This window comes from Silurus aristotelis (genome assembly GCF_946808225.1).
Source record: "Silurus aristotelis genome assembly, chromosome: 20".
NCBI classification, from domain to species: Eukaryota; Metazoa; Chordata; class Actinopteri; order Siluriformes; family Siluridae; genus Silurus; species Silurus aristotelis.
Window position 1 is genome coordinate 11,901,043 of NC_139593.1, and position 22,981 is coordinate 11,924,023.

Here is a 22,981-nt window from a genome sequence, read left to right on the forward strand (position 1 = left end):
TCCTCCAAACATGTTTGGTGGAATTATGACCCATAAGTTCTATTTTGGTCTCATCCGACCACATGACTTTCTCCCATGACTCCTCTGGATCATCCAAATGGTCATTGGCAAACTTAAGACGTGCCTGGACATGTGCTGGTTTAAGCAAGGGAACCTTCCGTGCCATGCATGATTTCAAACTATTACGTCTTAGTGTATTACCAACAGTAACCTTGGAAACGGTGGTCCCAGCTCTTTTCAGGTCATTGACCAGCTCCTCCCGTGTAGTTCTGGGCTGATTTCTCACCTTCCTTAGGATCATTGAGACCCCATGAGGTGAGATCTTGCATGGAGCCCCAGTCCGAGGGCGATTGACAGTCATGTTTAGCTTCTTCCATTTTCTAATGATTGCTCCAACAGTGGACCTTTTTTCACCAAGCTGCTTGGCAATTTTCCCGTAGCCCATTCCAGCCTTGTGTAGGTGTCCAATTTTATCTTTAGTGACTTTGGACAGCTCTTTGGTCTTGGCCATGTTAGCAGTTGGATTCTTACTGATTGTATGGGGTGGACAGGTGTCTTTATGCAGGTTACGACCTCAAACAGGTGCATCTAATTTAGGATAATAAATGTAGTGGAGGCGGACATTTTAAAGGCAGACTAACAGGTCTTTGAGGGTCAGAATTCTAGCTGATAGACAGGTGTTCAAATACTTATTTGTAGCTGTATCATACAAATAAATAGTTCAAAAATCATACATTGTGATTTCTGGATTATTTTTTTTTAGATTATGTCTCTCACAGTGGACATGCACCTACGATGACAATTTCTGACCCCTCCATGATTTCTAAGTGGGAGAACTTGCAAAATAGCAGGGTGTTCAAATACTTATTTTCCTCACTGTATATACTAAAAGCAAACCCAAGAAGTTCTCTTATTCAAATAATCATCTATAATGGAACTGTCAACTTCATAACTTCTCCTTCCTTCTCTTTTCTCCGTCTCCTTTCACTGTGATTCTAAACTGATATAACCTGCTTGAGAAGATGTAAGTGGTATTCTTATTTTGCCTTTAGCATGCTTTGTGTGTGCTTATCAATTTTGCACATCCAACTCAGACAGCCCAATTCATTAAAGCCTTCATTCTTGCTATTAGAATACGCTAAGTGACAAAGTTGGTTCCACTGGATCAGATCATTTCTGCATGAAATGACCTTTTCAATAGAAGCCATCATGGTGGTGGGTGCTCTTTTAAAGAGTATGCTAGCTTAACCTTTAAATATCAGCAACAACTAAGTTTAAATCATATTGAGTCCAACACGGTAAGAAGCAACATACGCTGTCATCTCAGAAGGGTTGACCAGCGATCAATGTTTCCTTCTGATCACCAGTGCAAGTTTTTATAAGGTTGGCCATGGACAGTGATCCCAAATCAATTTCACTCAAACTTGTGGATTGCTTCATATGACCTTTTAAAAAGTGTTAGACTCTGGGGATGAGTTGAGAAGCTGTGGCTTACTAAGAATAGTTTAGCTGAAGAAGATGCAAAGACGAAGGGATGCGGATTCATTAAGGAACAAAACAAGTCAACCAATGGAAATGTAAGCGTGACATAATTATGTTTAATTAGAGTGATCTAGCAGGCAAAAACAGAGCTAAACGTTCACAAATCAGTGGGTGGCCAAAAGCCAAGTGTAGACTTCCCTAATGTCTGTAAGTCTTAATTACTATAGCATTGGCAAACATTCTTTTCCACTCTCCTACCTGTGATCTTATTTTTCTTGCTGTGATCCTATTTTTCCAATCTTGTAACCTTGCTAAGTATTACATGGTTCTATATATCTAGCAGAGTTGGGATTTAACATTACCGCTAGCAAAATAATAAAGTAATAACATGTAAACTTGAAGCCTAACAAAGCCTGGATTTTAAGTTTACCAGAATATACTGTATGTTTGAGGCTAATAAGCTTACACTTGAAGTTGAGGGTAAACATGTTTTTTGGACACGACTTGGAGCACAGTAAGAGACTCTGAGATCCACATACACATTTATAGAGGCTTATGATTAATAATTATTGCTCTGATTGACATGGGAGAGCTTTTGTGGTACCCCCAACCTGAGAGCAAGTTTTCTTGCTTCTTCCTCAGTGCCATGGGTGACTGGCATTGAAATCAAACACATGTATAACTACTATATATTAAAGTGGTATTGCAAGACAAAGAAACAAACAGAAAACAACAGAAACAAAAAAGAAAATAGTACAACCCTATAAAAACTAATTTTATTCCCCTTTTTCGATAGGTTATGGTGTTGACAGACCCGGAGTTCGAAAGCAGCATCCTCGTCAGCTCTGACGAAGGGGCCAGCTACCAAAAATATCGTCTCAGTTTCTACGTCTTGAGTCTGCTTTTTCACCCTTCACAAGAAGACTGGGCTCTGGCCTATAGCCATGACCAGAAGGTGATTTTTTTTCTATCTAAAAAATCCTGCTGTTGCTAACGTGCTAATGATGTATTAGGACTGTTTATAAATATTTACACTTCATCCATCCATCCATCCATCTTCTCCCGCTTATCCGATGCCGGGTCGCGGGGGCGCGGGGGCAGCAGTCTAAGCAAAGATGCCCAGACTTCCCTCTCCCTAGACACTTCTTCCAGCTCTTCCGGGGGGACACCAAGGCGTTCCCAGGCCAGCCGGGAGACATAGTCTCTCCAGCGTGTCCTAGGTCTTCCCCGGGGTCTCCTCCCAGTGGGACGCGCCCGGAACACCTTCCCAGGAAGGCGTCCAGGAGGCATCCGGAACAGATGCCCGAGCCACCTCAGCTGACCCCTCTCGATGTGGAGGAGCAGCGGATCTACTCCGAGCTCCTCCCGAGTGACTAAGCTTCTCACCCTATCTCTAAGGGATCGCCCAGCCACCCTGCGGAGGAAGCACATTTCGGCCGCCTGTATCCGGGATCTTGTCCTTTCGGTCATGACCCAGAGCTCATGACCATAGGTGAGAGTAGGAACGTAGATTGACCGGTAAATCGAAAGTTTCGCCTTGCGGCTCAGCTCCTTCTTCACCACGACAGACCGGTACATCGACCGCATTACTGCAGAAGCTGCACCGATCCGTCTGTCAATCTCCCGTTCCACCCTTCCCTCACTCGTGAACAAAACCCCAAGATACTTAAACTCCTCCACTTGCGGCAGGAACTCCCCACCAACCTGAAGTGGGCAAGCCACCCTTTTCCGACTGAGGACCATGGCCTCGGATTTGGAGGTGCTGATTCTCATCCCAGCCGCTTCACACTCGGCTGCAAACCGTCCCAGTGCATGCTGAAGGTCCTGGTCTGATGAAGCCAACACGACAACATCATCTGCAAAGAGCAAAGACGAAATCGTGTCGTCACCAAACCGGACACCCTCCGACCCCTGGCTGCGCCTAGAAATTCTGTCCATAAAAATTATGAACAGAACCGGTGACAAAGGGCAGCCCTGCCGGAGTCCAACATGCACCGGGAACAAGTCTGACTTACTGCCGGCAATGCGAACCAAGCTCCTGCTTCGGTCATACAGGGACCGGACAGCCCTTAGTAAAGGGCCCCCGACCCCATACTCCCGGAGCACCCTCCACAGGCCGCCGCGAGGGACACAGTCGAATGCCTTTTCCAAATCCACAAAGCACATGTGGACTGGTTGGGCAAACTCCCATGAACCCTCCAGCACCCTGTAGAGGGTATAGAGCTGGTCCAGTGTTCCACGGCCTGGACGAAAACCACATTGTTCCTCCTGAATCCGAGGTTCTACTATCGGCCGTATTCTCCTCTCCAGTACCCTGGCATAGACTTTCCCAGGTAGGCTGAGAAGTGTGATCCCCCTATAGTTGGAACACACCCTCCGGTCCCCCTTCTTAAAAAGAGGGACCACCACCCCGGTCTGCCATTCCAGAGGCACTGTCCCCGACCGCCACGCGATGCTGCAGAGGCGTGTCAGCCAAGACAGCCCCACAACATCCAGAGACTTGAGGTACTCAGGGCGGATCTCATCCACCCCCGGTGCCCTGCCACCGAGGAGTTTCTTTACTACCTCGGTGACTTCAGCTTGGGTGATGGACGAGTCCGCCTCTGAGCCCTTAGCCTCTGCTTCCTCAATGGAAGACGTGACGGCGGGATTGAGGAGATCCTCGAAGTATTCCTTCCACCGTCCAACGACATCCCCAGTTGAGGTCAACAGCTCCCCACCTCTACTGTAAACAGCATTGGTGGGGCACTGCTTTCCCCTCCTGAGGCGCCGGACGGTTTGCCAGAATCTCTTCGAGGCCAGCCGATAGTCCTTCTCCATGGCCTCACCGAGCTCCTCCCAGGCCCGAGTTTTTGCCTCGATAACCACCCGGGCTGCAGTTCGCTTGGCCTGCCGGTACCCGTCAGCTGCCTCAGGAGTCCCACAAGCCAACCAGGCCAGGTAGGACTCCTTCTTCAGCTTGACGGCATCCCTTACTTCCGGTTTCCACCACCGGGTTCGGGGATTGCCGCCTCGACAGGCACCGGAGACCTTACTGCCACAGCTCCGAGCGGCCGCTTCGACAATGGAGGTGGAGAACATGGTCCACTCGGACTCAATATCTCCGGCCTCCCTCGGGATCTGGTCAAAGCTCTGCCGGAGGTGGGAGTTGAAGATCTCTCTGACAGGAGGCTCGGCCAAACGTTCCCAGCAGACCCTCACAGTACGCTTGGGTCTGCCGAGTCTGTCCAGCTTCCTCCCCCGCCATCGGATCCAACTCACCACCAGGTGGTGATCAGTTGACAGCTCCGCCCCTCTCTTTACCCGAGTGTCCAAGACATACAGCCGCAGGTCAGATGAAACGACCACAAAGTCGATCATCGACCTGCGGCCTAGGGTGTCCTGGTGCCACGTGTACTGATGGACACCCTTATGCTTGAACATGGTGTTCGTTATGGACAAACTGTAACTAGCACAGAAGTCCAATAACTGAACACCGCTCGGGTTCAGATCAGGGGGGCCGTTCCTCCCAATCACGCCCCTCCAGGTGTCACTGTCGCTGCCCACGTGTGCATTGAAGTCTCCTAGTAGAACGACGGAGTCCCCAGTCGGAGCACTGTCCGGCACCCCTCCCAGAGACCCCAAGAAGGCCGGGTACTCTATACTGCCGTTTGGCCCGTAGGCACACACGACAGTGAGAGACCTATCCCCGACCCGTAGGCGCAGGGAAACGACCCTCTCGTTCACCGGGGTAAACTCCAACACATGGCGGCTGAGCTGGGGGGCTATAAGCAAACCCACACCAGCCCGACGCCTTTCACCATGGGCAGCTCCAGAGTTGTAAAGAGTCCATCCTCTCTCGAGGAGTGTGGTTCCAGAGCCCAGGCCGTGCGTAGAGGTGATCCCGACTATCTCTAGTCGGAACCTCTCAACCTCACGCACAATCTCAGGCTCCTTCCCCGCCAGCGAGGTGACATTCCACGTCCCTAGAGCTAGCTTCCGTGTCCAGGGATCGGGTTGTCGAGGCCTCCACCTTCGACTGCTGCCCGATCCTCTTAGCACCGGCCCCTTACGGTCCCTCCTGCAGGTGGTGAGCCCACTGGAAGGCGGCCCCACGTCGCTCCTTCGGGCTGAGCCCGGCCGGACCCTGTGGGGGAAGGCCCGGCCACCAGGCGCTCGCATACGAGCCCCAACCCCGGGCCTGGCTCCAGGGTGGGGCCCCGGCTGCGCCATACCGGGCGACGTCACGGTCCCTGATGTAGTATCTCTCATAAGGGGTTTTGAACCGCTCTTAGTCTGACCCGTCGCCCAGGACCTGTTTGCCTTGGGAGACCCTACCAGGGGCATATAGCCCCGGACAACATAGCTCCTAGGGTCATTCGAGTACTCAAACCCCTCCACCACGTTAAGGTGGCAGTTCAAGGAGAAGTTCTTTTTTTATTTGGATCACGGTTTGTTATAAATGGTCTTACATGGCTGCATAATATATATATATATATGTATATATATATATATATATATATATATATATATATATATATATATATATATATATATATATATATATATATATATATATATATATATAAAACCATCTGTACAATGACGCTGATCTTAGATGCTGTAGAAATGGACAGATTGCATACACCATATGCTTGCCCCATGCTTAAATGTGCCAGAGGTCTTGTTTTAGCATTAAATAATCTCAATTTGCACTTTGCTATAACTCTGAAAGGTCTTTCTTTACATATGGATAGTTAAGTCTAAGCATATCCTCAGTAATTACATCCCATATGCTACATGTCCACATTTTACCTGAGCACTGATTGACCTTGGAGGAATGTAACCTTACCTAAGGATCTTCTGTGTTTGTGTGTGTGAAAGAGAGAGAGAGAGAGAGAGAGAGAGAGAGAGAGAGAGAGAGAGAGAGAGAGAGCAAAATACAGCTTCTCTTGCCTGGACATGTAAAAGGCAGGAGGTAAAAACTGCTCAGGTGCTGCCTGACCCTTCCATCATTCATCTTCTTCACCTGTATAGTGTAATTATCTCTCTACTCACTGGTATCGAGAAGAGGATACTGTAGGTTCTCTTTTAAATCCGCTTTCTTCCTTTATCCCCTTTTCATCTCAGGGAGATTTTCTTCACAAGTATTCCCTCTGGCGTGCTCATTAGGGATCTAAAGCTAGATCTGGGTCTCGGTAAAGTTGCTTTTTGTGACTCTGGCTGCTGTCAAAATTGCTATACATATAACATGGACTTGATTTCAGATTCATTACAAATAAAGTACTGTATGTCCCTAAGGCATCACTTCTACATACATACACTTTAGTGTTATAGTCAAATAGGATAAGCTAGCCCAGTTACTGCTAGTCAAAGCTTCCACCTACAACCCAGTCCTGTGTTCTGATTGAACAGAAAACCTCATGAAAAACTGATAGATAATCGAATTTCACTCAAAGTATGCCAAGTGATTTTTTCTTTTTAGGAGACGAATTGACACTCAAATTCCCATCAAATCAAAAAGCAAAAACCAGCATTATGGCTTGTGCCTTCATTAGAATGACTGCAAGTCTTGTGCCAACACTTTGGACTGCATAGCTTTTTTCACTTCATAAAAAAGATGCTGGAACCTGGCTAGCATCATTATTTTCGCTTGACATTTGAGGTGTCTGAATCGTGTAGTAGAAGTCGGTTTCTATAATCTAGTGTGCAGCATATTACTGTATTTTGCTTCATTTTTGTCAAGGCGTCTGCCTGTCTGTGTGTTCCTGGTTCTGAAAAGTTCATCTGTCATGTTATCTGTGCAAGCTTATTAACCTGTAGAATAGCTTCAAGATGCATCATGGAACCAAGAAAATGTACAAACCAACTAGATGGTATTTATGTCAAAACATATCAGTACAATAGGAAGCTAAGGTTTTTTTTTTTTGTGTGTGTATTTTGTGTTAAAGCAGTAGCCTTCTGTATCTATTATGTTATAAACTTTAAAAACCAAACAACAAAACCCCCAAAACAATAACAAATAACATAAGCTTTCCAGGGCAATTGATTTATCCACCCCACAGACATAAATGCCCACATGGTTGTCTTCCCCTTTAAAAAAATATGCTAATAGTTGAACTGGCAACCCTAAATCGTGTTTAGGTATGAAAGGATTTGTTCATCCAATGCTTCTGTGATAGATTTCAGGTCCATAACAATCCTAAACAGGCCAATGTTGCTACTAAATTCATGGTCAAGTCATGATTTTGCATATTTAGTACACTTCTTCTTCTTTCGGCTTTTCCCCTTTGGGGTTGCCACAGAGGATCATCCGTCTCCATTCCCCCCTGTCCTCTACATCTGCCTCTTTCACTCCAACTACCTGCATGTCTTCCCTCACCACATCCATAAACCTCCTCCTTGGTCTTAATTTTTTCCTCCTTCCTGGTGGCTCCATCCTCAGCATTCTCCTACCGATATACCCCATGTCCCTCCTCTGCACATGTCCAAACCATCTCAATCAAGCCTCCCTCACCTTGTCTCCAAAACGTCCCACATGCACTGTCCCTCTAATAAACTAATATCTAATCCTGTCCATCGTCTTCACTCCCAACAAAAACCTCAACATCTTCAGCTCTGCTACCTCCAGCTCCACCTCCTGTCTTTTTCTCAATGCCACTGTCTCAAATCCATACAACATCTCAGGTCTCACCACAGTCCTATAAACTTTCCCTTTCACTCTTGCAGATACCCTTATATCACAAATTACTCGTGCCATACTTCTCCACCCACTCCACCCTGCCTGCACTCTTTTCTTCACTTCTCTAACACACTCTCTATTACTTTGCACTGTTGATCCCAGGTATCTGAACTCCTCCACCTTCACCACCTCTTCTCCCTGCAACCGCACCACTCCACTGCCCTCCCTCTCATTCACACACATGTACTCTGTCTTACTCCTACTGACTTTCATTCCTCTACTTTCATCGCATACCTTCACCTTTCCAGGCTCTTCTCAACCTGATCCCTACTCTCACCACAAATCACAATATCATCCGGAAACATGGACAAAAGTATTGGAACACCAGAGTTTTCCAGCAATGTGTTTTTTCCTTAATCTCTTATTAAGTTGGAGGCATTAGGAGATCTAAAACTGTTCCAGCATGACAGTGTCCCTGTGCACAAAGGAACCACAATGAAGATTTAAGGTTTAAAATGGTTGGAGTGGCCTGCTAGATAGCTCTGACCTCAACTCTATTGGAATAAATTGGAGCACTGACTTCACCCTAGGCTTGCTGACCCTACCTCAGTACTCTTCAAAAACACCCTTGTGGTTGAATGACCACAAATCTCAACAACCACATTGCAAAATTTAGTGCAGCAGCTTGCCAGAAGAGTGGAGGGTATTATAACAGCAAACGGGTATGGAGTGTTCAAAAGCACAAACGAAACTAATGGTTATGTGTTTACAAATGTTTGTTTGTTGACAGTTGTTTATATTGTATATCCAAATATCTGTTTGCTCATTAAAATTAATTATGTTGTTATCAAAAACATTGATCACATTAGTAGAAGATTAGTGATTGGAAATCAATTTATTAATGTCCAAATTAATTAAAATGAATTTTAGATGACAAGAACATTAACCAAAGGGAGACTACAGACTGATTTGTGAGGAAAAGTATCAATATTAGTTTCTGTCTTGTTTTTGTTTTCAATAAACTTGGATTTAAACATAAAGTTCACAAAGTTGGTAGGTACTGTAGTCCGTTAGTTGGTGAAAACTATCGGCTTGCACAGTGCAACACGACTTCAGCCCTCTGAAAATGATCACAGAGCAGCAGCAAAAGGTCAATGTGAGTTCATTGTATTTTATCCAGTGTTTCTATTTTTTTCCTTTAATACTTTGGCCTACCAGTGCAAATGAAAGGCCACTTGGCAGTGGTTTGCAGTAATGCCTATGGCAGCTCTATTGAACCCCCGATGGGTAATGGTGAAAAATAACAGAAAAGAGAACCCTGCCTCAAGCACTTTTGACTCTCCAGGTTTTATTCTTCTACCTTCTAATTACCTGAGCTAACCCAAAGTATGGCACAAAGCATTAGAGCCTCTTTATGTCAAAGGCCATCTCAGTTCTTCACAAACTAACACATTGCTAAGTGCTTTGAACCAGCAGAGGAATAGGATTTTTTTTTTGACAGGGGAAGTCATGGGTCCTGCATTTCAGAAGTAAATGTGTGGTGGATAAGAAGGGAGAAAACATAAAAACTTTAAACTAATGCCTCTTGAGTTGCACTTGAATATTTAATTAGGTGTCCTTCACTAAACTTGATGCATATTAGCATATATTCTTCTTGTTGAACCTCCAGGAGTGAGGCTTGGCCTTCATACTGATTAAAATAATATATACGATAGTTTACTGTTTTGTGCACATCAAGGTCTTCTTATTGTGCATGCACTAGAGAGGAGCAAAAGGCAAGATTTGTATGTGCAGCATTGATTTAGGGCTTGGTTTAAGTGCTTTTAAGCTTTTCTGGGGATCAAAAAGAAAAATATTAAGCTTTCAATGCTCAATTGAAGAAATTCACACATAACAATGATTATATTGTTTGATGTAAAATTCAATAGGTCCAAAATATTTCTCAAATCAGATGTCAGAACATGGAACAAACATGGAGTAAGGATTTAATGTTTATAGAAATCAAACGGATCAGATATTCCATATTGTACAACTTTATATACATATAAATATATACTTTATATACATGCATATATATCTATATATATATATTTATATACACTTGGTTTAATCTGTATATGTTTCAAACTTCTTATTTCATCATTTTGTGCTTAGCCTATTATTGCATCCTGAATAAATCGCACTCATTGCTGTCTCATTATCTTTCATGGCAATGACCTGTCAGTTTCCAGCACTTAGGATGTCAGCACTCATTGAGAAATGTCTTCTTAAATCACTACAACAACCATTATAACAAGCGTTACATGATTTAATAACATTTGCTTGTTAATGATTTTAATGGCCATGTTAATGGTGTTTTTTTTTTTTCCCCGAAAGGTCATGTATGGGAGGTTAGCTAGAAATATTTGCCAAAAAAAATTGAAATTTACTATAAAGAAGATACAATAATAAAATGTTTCTGAAAGGAACTACAGAAAACGCAGCCAGTACTCTGGATTTGCAATTTGATTTGAATTCCACTGTATTTGTACTTATTTTTTGTTTGGTGCATTGGCTTCAGAAAAATGTCTTGCTGTTACTTTGAATCCAAATTACCTTGAAACCAAGATAGTTTCCGATTCCAAGTAAGATGGGCAACCCATCTAGCTGCAAATGAACAAAAGGGTCTAATGAATTAGTTGAAGTACCCAGAGTTTATTTCTGGTGCTTTTCTCATGTGTCTGTGGACCAGACAGAAAAAGAAAGCACTTAACAGGTAGATGGGAGCACGAAAAGCTTTGCTGATCTGCAGGAGATCTCAGAACACCCAGTCTCCAAAAATATCTGTGAAATACCACTTGTGATCAAAGTTCCCATGAAATGCCTTAGGATATTTTTTTAAGGATTTTATTTATTTATTTTTTAAAACAGATGGACAGGCTCTTGCATTAGAAACTCATGGTCTGCATTTATATTCATATCGTGAAGTTTAACAGATGGTGCATGGTGAGTAAGAAGGGCGAAAATGGACTTAAAAAAAAAAAAAAAAAAAAGACCTGACGCCATTAAGCAACGCCTGTGGTTTATTTAGTTTCTCTTATTGCTCAGTATCAAATTTGGTTCATAGCCATGATTAATAAATATAAAAATGTACTTTGGTGAGTGCAGTACAGCATTATGATAATGCAGGAGTTTTTATTTATTTACTTTTTTTTTTTTTAAATTAAGTACATGCCCAAGATTTAGTATCTCTCTCTCTCTCTCTCTCTCTCTCTCTCTCTCTCTCTCTCTCTCTCTCTCTCTCTCGTGTTGAAGTTAATAAAAAAGAATCCCCCCAAATAAAAATTTAAACTTACATTCCTTCGAGAAAAGTTTTAAATTTAAATATATATTTCCCTTTTTTTTTTGTGATGTAACATTTACCTTCTTGGACGTTCTCAACAAATATGTGCATATATGTGTAAAGAAAAATACAGAAAGATACAGAGAATCCTGAAATGGACAGATTCAGCCTTTTTTTAAGACTATATTTATAGAGGACTTCCAAAGCATAATTTGTTTTAGAAAATGTTACTGTACTGAACATTTTTTTTTTTTTATGAAAATGAAAATCAAAGGCCAATAACAAATCAATTTGAATACTCTCAAATATAGGCAAGAGTCGATGATGAAAGATATACTGTAGCTCACCTCTTATCAGATATAATAAAAAGAGACAATCATGTGTACTAAAAAGTGGCCAATTTAATGAATTATCAGTGTTTAGTCGTCTGGTTAGCTGGTTTCAACAATGAAGAATGGAGAATTAAAATTATTACTGTTACTTCATGCAGTGGAAAAGTTCACAAACGCATTTTCCTGATTGCACACTCCTGTGAATGGAAAATTAAATAGTGTGATACTTTAGTGTAATCATTTGTCTTCTCAATATATGAGGCTTGATAAGTATTTAACTACGGTTTCTAGGATCTCTATATATTTAATATTGGGATACCTTCTTAAGGTTCTTATGACAAAAAACCCAGACAGTTATCGCTGGTTCTGTATCACTATTTTACCATAGGATGTTTAGAGATTATCACCATACTTCTACACCTTTGGAAAATATTGTAGGATCTACATATTAAGCCTATCTTAAACTGACAGTGGACAGTGAATGCTAGAGAATTAGTCTGCAAAAGTCTGGAATGGCCCATGTCTGAAGTGGTGCATGGCACAGTAGGGGCTAAGCATCAACCAAGATAATGATGATAATTACACAACGGGCTGGCCTTTGTTAAGACAAAGCCATACCACATGTCAATCTTTTATAGCACATGAATAGAACAGGTGCAAATCAGACAATGCATTCCTGACTGAATAAATCCACATGTGCTAGGGCATTGCCTGGTATCTTGGAGTTTGTGGCCTACTTAAAGAATCCTGTATAGCATAAGAAGGATCAGTTGTAGAGAAGGAAGGTAAGTAGGTATTCTGGTGTTTCACATTGTTCTTGGTGTTTAGGTTAAGGGGAATGCCATTTTTTATTATTATTGTGAGCTAGATTCAGGTTAGACAAGTTACCCAATAAATTATATAAATATTTGGTGGGTAAATTTGTGGACATTCTGGGCTGTATGCAAGGATTTACTGACAGGGTCTTAACTTACTCTATTTCCCTCAGTTCATTTCCTTAGATCTTGGTTATATTTAGTTTTCCATCTTTTTTTATTTTTCCCTTTTCCAGGAATATATACCAGAGCCTGTGCCAACTCTGACATTTTCTCACACAATCAGGTGCTGCACTGTGATTCTGTTCTATGCTGACACAATTCCAAAGACCCTGTTTGGATTTACATAGACAGACTGCCATTGTAAAGGAAAAGAAAAACACAGCTAGATGTGTTTATTGAGCATGTGGACTATGGAAGATGAAATTTACAATGTTGAATCACACCCTCATTGCGGTTTTAAATGAGGAAGTTAAAATATTAAACACATTTGACGCAAAGGTGTTGAACACTGAATAACTTGTTAAAAATGAAAAAATGTACCACACGTCCCTACATGTCTTACATTCCCCTCAAGTTATACTTATCTGATTTTTATTCTGTTTTGACTACAGCCAGTTTTGGGCTCATAATAATCTGTCTGAGGAAAGAAGATTATAATGTGGATTCTTTGCCTAAGGAAAATGTCAGTGAGGTTCCTGGGTATGGCAAGCCTGATGTGAATTTATTTTGCCTCACACTCTAAGCCACATCAGATATAATCATACAAATATCATAAAATATGCCAATACATACCTATATGTGTCATCTCAAAGCTTTATATATACCAAAGTTACTAAGGGAATATTACCATTATTATGCATTAATGTATTAAACTGTAAAGAAGCTGAACTGGTGCATTGGGAATCCACCGCACTGCTGCTTGTTAAAGATATAATGTATGTAGTCAAGTGCACTAAAGCAGTTGATGAAACACATGAAATGCAAAGATTAAATTATATTAAGGGCTCTTGAAAGTTCTAAAGTGACTTTGTGACACTTTTCTGCAGTAAGAGACGAGTCAATAACCCTTACATGCACATTTATGAGAAATATCGGATATCTGATAAAACAAAAAAGCATAAGATTCTGAGCAAAACATTGCCCATGCCCTTTAACAAGCTACCGTCTAACAAAAACTCAACCTCTGTCATCTCTAGAAACATTATAATTAGCATATATTATCCTGACGACTAGTCCTCTTGGGCCTTGTGTACATAATTACATATAATTTGATCATCAGAATCTAAAAAACACAAAGCTGTGTTAGAAAGTGTGACTCAGCCATGCTGCCTATAGAATTTAAAAAGCTGAGGGAATTCCTGTGGTGAATTATTCACATTTACAGAGATTTGGTCAAACAAAATATGATTTTCACCTACAGCTGATGTGCTTGAAAGGCACAGAGAATGCCTGGAGGATACATTAGCTGCTGGAGGTTTGCTGGTATAGCACTTTTCTGGGATTTGCAACTTCGCTGAAATGTTCCAAAGCAGCATTTGGGCTTTTAGTGGAGGGTAAACTGATGATAGTTTTACCGCAGTCCCTTAGATATCTCTTAAATATCATAAAATGCTTTTCCAGCACAAACATTTTCTTAGTTAGAAGCTGGTTTTCTTTACAATCAGGAAAGGTATAAATAGCTAGGTCACTAGCTGATCTGAGAAAAGAATAAAATTAAACATAAATATCTGTGTTATAGGATAATGTTTAGATGTTATGATTGTGCTTATGTTCATTGTTGGCTAAATCTTGTATTAGCTTGAGTAGCTGGCTAGCTAAGTATTACTACTTGTGCTTTTTTGGGATATCATTTGTTTCTAAATTTAGCTTTAATTTCTGTCACATATGTTACATGTTTATCAAACAAATCTTTTAATTAAAAATATTTCCACTTTATGTTTTGTTAGGTTCAAATAAAAGTTACAGTATCCTGTATTCCATCACAAAAAAATATTAAACCTATGTACTCAAGGCAAATTCCTAGCAATTAGCATTGCTACTATGGACCGATGTCTTCTACAGGCAAATACGTGCATGTTCAGTTAATATTTATTAATAACTTTATCTTCCCTTTCTGTCTGTCTTAAACCTTATGTAAATAATTTTTGTACCCCTTTTTAATATATGCACAAAGCTGAAAAGTTAGAAAGTGCAAACACTAGTGCAATGTGATGCCAAAATAACTAACTAACTAGCCATAATTTTTCATTAATTTTTAAGGATAACCAGCTAGTAAGCTCAGAATCCCATTATTATTATTATTATTATTATTATTATTATTATTATTATTATTATTATTATTATTATTACTACTTTTTTGTGAATTAATATGAAAGTACATATGCTAATAATGTGTTGCAAAACAGCTGAACACAATATGTGTTATAGATCAGGTATTTCTCAGAGTTTCTGTTTATATAGAAAGTTTCATATTAAACTGATTATATGTATTCTATAGTTATACATTCTGTATTTATTTATTATAGTTGAGGTGTATACACAAATGTAATTGACTAATCAAATTACTAATAGATCATTAACCTACATGTAAACATATTATTATTGAATGTAAACAAAGTAATGTTGTTTTTGAGGTTTTTTGCATTTATTCAAAATATCCATATATGCTCAGTGTAGCCTGTTTTTTATTTTCAAGATTGATTGCATTTAACAGGTGCTAGCACATCTGGATGAGCTCAAACACCTTCAGGATTATGTGTATAAGGTATCTGTGAAAGCAAGTCACGAAATGAAATGTTCTGCTTGGGGAAAATAAGAGATCTTATAAAAAGATGGATGATGAAAATTGTTACTGCAAGTTTATTGCAAGTGGCATGCAATGCTTTGTCAGAAAGGCGCTACAGGGTCAAGTATATATCTAAAAAATGGATATGAATGACATTCATATTTTTCAGGTCTAGGGACAGGTAAAGCAAAGCAAAGCAAAAAAAAAAAAAAGGTACTTTTATACAAATACTAGGAACAGCCATTTTTTGTTTCTTTCTGTAATGCATTCTGGAATTTTTTTTTTTCAGTCAGTTCCCAGGAAAGCACGCAGCAAAGCAATGCAGCCATGTCCCTGAAACACTTTCTTTTTCATCTAATAATGCAAGCATTGTACCAGTTAATCTCTGCTAATGATGCAAATACATGCTGCTAATTATTTTTCACACAATCTTAGCATAGCAAAAACTACCTTCCCCAGAGCTGTAGGGACATTCTTTCCAACAAGAGGGGGAAGAGGAAGAGGAAGGGAAAAAAAGTTATCTGATATGCACCAGTTTTAGCACCAGCCTTTGCATAAATGTGGATGAGTCTTCCATGCTAGAGAGGTTCAAGAAGATTAACGGGGTGTAATATGCTCCATGTTTAATAAGAGCCAGTGGATTTGTGTAAGTTAAAGCTCAGCACAATGGATCATCTGTTTAATCCTGAAATAACACCTTTCATACAGACCCACACTGGCTCAGTCGTATTGAAAGGCCATATGTGAGGCAAGTCTGGTACACACCGATAGGTGAACTTCTTATAAAGGGCAGCCTTTTGAGAAATAATAGGGATGTTCTTCAGTGTCTCATTGTATGTCTTTGTAGAAGCGTTTTATAATTCTTTTGTTAAACCTTTACCCTAGGCAAATACTTAAAATACTTTGAAGGCTCCAGTGAATATAGACTTGTATGAAGCAACCTTGAACAAAATCAAATCAAATGAAATTTTATTCATCACATACACATACATGCAGGGTACGACATGCAGTGAAATGCTTTATACGACGGTCCGGCATGAGGGAATAGGATGGGGGAAAAAGATATAGAAGATATACAAAGATCTATAAATGTGAATATACAAAAAATGGCAGTAAACAGTGAAACAGTAAACAGTAAACAGGAATCTGTTGAGATTTCTTGGAGCCATGCATACCTGCAACTCTATACTCAATACTCTGTTAACTACCTATTGCTAAACAACAAGGTTTACATTGCTATTAAAGATGTGTATCCTAGGGGGTGTCTATTTTGACTGCTTTATCCTGGTCAGGGTCAATGTGCTTTACATAAGTATTTATATACTATATTAGGGTTTGCAGGACTACTACTGTATGTAATTTAGAAAAGTAGTTTACTAGTTGTCTTTTCCATTGTATATGGTACTGTAGTGATTAAAGGGCTTTATTTGTTTAGGGCAAAATATGCAAAGGCTACATTTTCATCTTTAATGCATCCCACTTTAATTCTGTTGAATTATTGAAGTAAACCAGTGAAATAAATTTGTATCAGAAAGCTCTTTTGTAACATTGTTTAAGGATCTACTGTACTAATTCGTAAAATCTCCTATAGACAAGCAGGCAGATGAATTTTTGATTCTGAAACTGTGTGAGAGAATGATCTGGAAACCCTGTATAACCTAAATATAGGTAGAAGATGTGATGTCTGCAACCTGCCTGGGAGGTTTTTCTGCCATCCTTCATCAGAAGAAAAGAAAAAGAAAACAAACCTCTATGAGATTTATACTTGTAGAACAGGACTGGATAGTTATGTGCAACCCATGGCTGTGAACAGGGATGGGAAGTAAGGAAGTACAAATACTTAATTAATGTACATTTTTCTGGTATCAGTACTTTACTTCACTATTTAGTTTTTAGACAACTTCTTACTTTCACTTTCATCTGTACTTTTTTTTTCATACATTTTCAAACCAGACTCGTTACTTTAGTTTTAATCTATTTGTTGACATGATCAATATTTTTTCTTTTTTTTCTGCGTGTCGTTTTCAGCCCATCAACCTATTTCTTGTCATTGCTGTGCTTTTTCAATCTACCACTATTTCCTGGCTCTCACACACCACAGATGTGGGCTAGCTTATAAAGCTAACAATTAACAGGCATATATTAATATGATGTAATGTCCAGTTACCAGCGTTTCACCAAAACAGGTAGTAGTAATGGCTACTTTTTACTTGAGTACAAGTCAGAGCCCATGCTTCCCTACATTAAGTTTAATATTTTAAAACATGAGTATCTGTACTTCTAGATCAGTGAAGGATGCATGTACCTTTTGCTCAGAGCTATCTCTAGTTTTAAAAGCACTAAGCTAGCTACAAGTGAATTCACTGTATCACAATGGTTATTTCAGGTTTATTTAGATTTAAAGGAACAACACAAATAACAGAGTCGGCATTAGGTAGCAGTAAAATTCTTATGCATCCAAACAGTTAATGGTCCTTTAAAGCAAGACTCCTCCAAGTGTAGGCTCTGTGCAGTTGCCTGGACTGTTGACAACATACATTTAGCTTTCTTTACCCTCTGCCAGCATATCCTTACCCTGTGTTTCGCTGTTATTTCCACACACTGACTTGTCATTTTCTCAGTAGTGTTGACTATCACACTTCATTCCATACCACTTTATTCAGGAAATAGAATGAATAAATTAATTATAAAATATCAACAGTGCAGGGTTCTGTACATGTATATCACGAACAATACGCAATATTGGCATATTGTGTTTATGTTATTATAAAAAAAAGTAAGCCATACTTTGTTCATGAACTTTTCACGAGACTGGATATGGATGCGGCAGCAAAATGTTGTTGCAGTGTGTTCACAGTCTGAACATATAGTGGTGGAAATAGTCTATGTAGCTGTCAAATGTTAAATAGTGAAAGTGTGTTAATAATTAAGGTTATTATTAGCCCTAAAGAAAGTAAAAATTAAATGATGTAGAATTAATACAGCTAGCAAGTCAGTCGATTACTAATTGGCTATAATGACCAGACGGCTGTGTGAATAGAATAAGATAATTAGCGTAAACGTGTGCATACTCCAATTTACTCGCGGTCGTCTGTGGTTTTTCTAATTAGTCCATTAGAAACGTGTTGAATTTCTTGTAATTTATTATGTGTTCTCATATGTATATGTGCCATGGGGGGATCCCAACTCAAAGTTCCTGTACTTAAGTCCTAGCAAGGCTTTTCTTGCTAGCAATTTTGTGATAGATAAAGAATTATTTAATACTGATATTTAATAAAAACATGTTCAAGAACAGCCTGATCTTGAATATATCGTGCCTAAGCTTAAATATGGAGTTAATTTACAATAAGTGCCACCCAGATGAGTTGTTCCCTTTGAAGTTTGTTTCCTTAAGGTATTTTTTTCCACTATCTTGGGTACTTGCTATTTTTCTTGCTAGTGTTGCAACTGGCTTGCTTATTAGAGATAAACATAGTGAGGGATAAACTTATAGGCATTACATATAAATCAATATTTTATAACATATTTATCTTTGTCTATTGTTAAAAGCACTATACAAATAAAATTTAATTCAATTCAATTCAATTTACACCTGGATTTGGACTTCAGATAAAATTACATGCAAGTTAATGAATATAAGTTTTAATAATTTAACATATAAAATTCATTCAAACTTACATGCAGCACTTTATTTTTTATTTTAAAGAAAGAGGCGATTATTAAATATTTAAATATTAAGGTCAGGCTTTTGCAAACTATAAATAATGATAAAAAAAGAAAAAAAATCACACAGTATATTCAAGAAAATATTTTCACCTAGAAAAAATTCTCTGTATATAAAAAAAAAAAAAAAACACTGTTTTGCTTTCTGAGGTTTTTTTTCCACTTTGAAACTTTCTGTTTGTTTTGAGGAAGCTCACTTGCCAATGGCCTGCCATAGTTGAACTTTTGGATTTGTAACTCTCTTCCCTCAAACTTTGGCTTGTGAATATCTTTCCTCTCGACTCACTAAGCGCATCCTGCAGTGAGGTGGTCTCAGCCTGTAGCCTTCATGAGCACACGTGTATGTGAGCCTGGAGTTACCTTTACTGTTAAGTCCAAACTCTGGTCCAGTTCTTTTATCAGTGCATTTCTCACTTCAGTGCCTCTGCAGATGGTTTATGTCTGGAGCCATGCTTCAATCATGTCCCTCTTGTCATCTCTCTCTCTCTCTCTCTCTCTCTCTCTCTCTCTCTCTCTCTCTCTCTCTCTCTCTCTCTCTCTCTCTCTCTCTGTCTCTCTCTCCAATTAATAGGATTTAAACTTTAAAAACAACACATTTTCATGTTCTTTTTCTATAACTGAGCAGGTGTAAAATAAACCATTTGTTAGTTCTAATTACATTGAATTATGTACAAAATTCAAAAGCAGTTAACATGTCTGTATGGTGAGAATTCAAAGTGGTCATGTTTTGTTGGGCACTGCAGTAAACTCTAGGCCCCTGAGCAGGAATGCACTCGGGGTTTCACTTCACACCACGATACACATGAACCAACACGGCAAGCCCCTACTGCCTTCGATTCAACACTTGCGAATAAAATCACTTATGCATCTATAATGAGTTTTTCGGGGAAGCTTCATGCTAATGCTGAACGCAGTTTGCCGAATAGCTTCTGTCCTGTTTTTCTATCTTGACCCAAAGTGCAGCTCTTTGTACAATAGTTACATCATTTAGTTTTTTTGACGTGAATGGAAAAAAAAAGACAATTCTCAGGCATTTTGTTCCTATTTTTATCTTTTGAATGACTATTTTGACGTGTTTATATGATTCTATTGTTTAAAAGCCCACACACCAAACACTAATTGAAAATTTGTGTATAACAATCAACTTAGGCTACCAATCTAGAGCAGCTTTTTACCTGGTAAGATCCTCCTAGTTGCCCGAACCTCTGGTCACATGATTAATAAGCCCAGTACGGTGACCAGGCTGGTGGAAGTTATTGTTTTGTTTTTGTTTTTTTCAACATGCTCTCACTTCACTAATGAGGCAAAAGAGTGGAAACACTTCTACTCACAATGAGCAGCTTACAACCACATAATTAGTACATGGCAAATGCAGATCTGCTACAGAAAACAAGATTCTGGTTCCTGTTTTGAAACTTGGGTTCACTGGACTATGACTCTAAGTAAAATGCTTTGCTGAGATACTTTGCTGAGTTTGCATCCAGACCACAGTCAATCAGTATACAAGCGTGGTGCTACAGTATTTTATTTTCTAATTCATTTTCTTTTTATTTACGTATAAAATATATGAGTGATATGCTAAGTCTTACACTTTGAGATTTTGTTTACTCTTGAGATTTAGTTCACGCAAAAAATACAATTGCATGCTAACAATATACGTGATTAAACATCAAAACAGTTCTGTATTTTCTAATGTAGATTTTTTTTTGTACATTGTAATGGCTATATTTAAGCCAATAAAATACAAAAATGGCAAAGCATATGCAAATCTGCTTTAACATTATCTAAAGTCATCTGCAGCAGCACTTATCCAGGATTAAAAGAACTTAAAATAATGTTTCACTTGTTAATATAATATGCAGAATCACTGATTCACTGCTGGTGCTATTTTAGCTGCACAATTACCCACAGTTAATTGTTTTGCAGAGCTAATCTTAAACAGCAATGCCATATTTCTACAAGGTTTGCTGATGCTTTTTCTCCTAAATATGCAAAGGCATAAGCATAAACCTATCTGCATTAATAGCACAAAACATTTTATCTACACAAACAAGTACACTACAAATTGGTAATTCATCTGTATTTCCAAATTTCACTCAATCTAACAATATCAAGAAAGAAGAATGCCAAAACTTACTTATATATATATGGAATGAACATAGTGAACAAGCATATCATGTATACTGTACTTTTATAAATGTAACACTCAAAACATGCATACATACTGTAGATACAGTATTTGTAAAAATAATATTAATTAAACATATATGTAGCACTCAGCTGATGAGATGAAAGCATTTTTTATGGATTTTCTTTCCATTTTAGGCGTCGACATGGAGCATTGTTCTCACTAGCAAAAAACGTAGATAAGCGGAAACCCTCATCTACTGCTACGGCTCTCATGTGGCTGCATACAAGTCAATGTGATTTACAACGATGTCCATAAATGCATCAGGAATTTATGGCAAACTTAATTAGATGGCATAAAACTGAATTATGGTAATGGCTTGGGACAGTGGAACAATACTGCTTGGTTACTCATTTCCATAATTCTCTCTCTCTCTCTCTCTCTCTCTCTCTCTCTCTCGCTCTCTCTCTCTCTCTCTCTCTCTCTCTCTCTCTCTCTCTCTCTCTCTCTCTCTCTCTCTCTCTCTTTCTTATTTCCTTCTTTGTGTATTAACTATTTCAGCACTGATGAGTTTACCTTCCCATTGACATCTCTTTTTGTTTTTGCTTATACTGCATCCCATTTCCTATTATTGTTTCCTAAGGTGGATTCAAATCTTAGTTTGGATGACTGTAATAGACAATGATTTCATTTCGATCTGAGCATTAATCCATCACCTAAATCTAATCATTCAGTGGATCATTTTACAGAATGTAGTATAAACTATAAGGCAGTTTAATTAATCTAATAAAGTTGAGTACCCGTTATAGCCCATTATCATAAATGATGTCTTTCTATTATCCATTTCGAACAAATCTGTCCTGCTGCATCGCTAGCATTAATGTTGCCATCTCACAGATTGAGTGTCCACATCTTTCAGTAAACATCAGATGCTAAATTAACACTGATGAATGTATTAGAGCAAACATCAGTCTGCGATCATGTTTATGTCTCACTGTTTATCTGGCTGTGAGCAGGGTTTTATTTAAATGAAGGCTCCTGATAGTCTTCATAGAGCAAGCTGTAAATATTCAACTATTACTAATAATCAGAGTCAATAGTTGAGTTAGTTCCACACTCTGTCACGCGTGGTTTTGTGGGATTTTACAAACACCACAGTTGAAAGCGGCAATATGCAAAATGGAAGGCAGGGTACAGTATGTGTAATTTTGACACTGTTATTAAAAAACAGAGATTATAGTGTTGGGAACAGTGATATACAGTGTGTAGGATAGGCAAAGAGTTAAGATTAAATCTACTGCAACATTTCAGCCAAACTTCAGATGGAAATGAAAGTAATATTTTCGGACAATCATTCAGCATTTTTATGTGTTGCAAAGAAGAGCAACTACATACTTCTTCAATTGTTGAAAATCCTTTTGACCAAATTCAATTTCCAATTAAATTTATATTTAATATCTACAGCGATGTTAACAATGAACATTGTCTCAAAGCAGCTGAATGCTGACTGTCCATAGAGGGTGACATCATTTATAAAACTGTTACAGATACTGTGTTTTTTTCTGGTCATGTCTGAAATGCTTATTAAAATATATAAGCTGTTTTTGTGCAAGGGAACATTCCAGAGACATTCTAATCGCTAATCTGGTTGGCAATAATGACCAGGAGCTCAGTAAAGCATGGGACTGCCCACATCGTTTGTGGAAACTATTTATTTTCTTGTCCTGTTT

The 22,981-nt window shown here is 39.1% G+C and overlaps 1 protein-coding gene across 1 annotated transcript in view; it reads left to right on the forward strand.

Annotated features, from left to right (window-relative positions):
* The window catches only part of sorcs3a (sortilin related VPS10 domain containing receptor 3a), a 260,536-nt gene that overhangs the window by 149,768 nt on the left and 87,787 nt on the right, over positions 1-22,981 (forward strand). Inside the window, exon 4 of the mRNA XM_083523063.1 lies at positions 2,279-2,437. Coding sequence (XP_083379189.1) covers positions 2,279-2,437 — 159 coding nt within the window. The remainder of the gene's footprint in view (positions 1-2,278; positions 2,438-22,981) is intronic.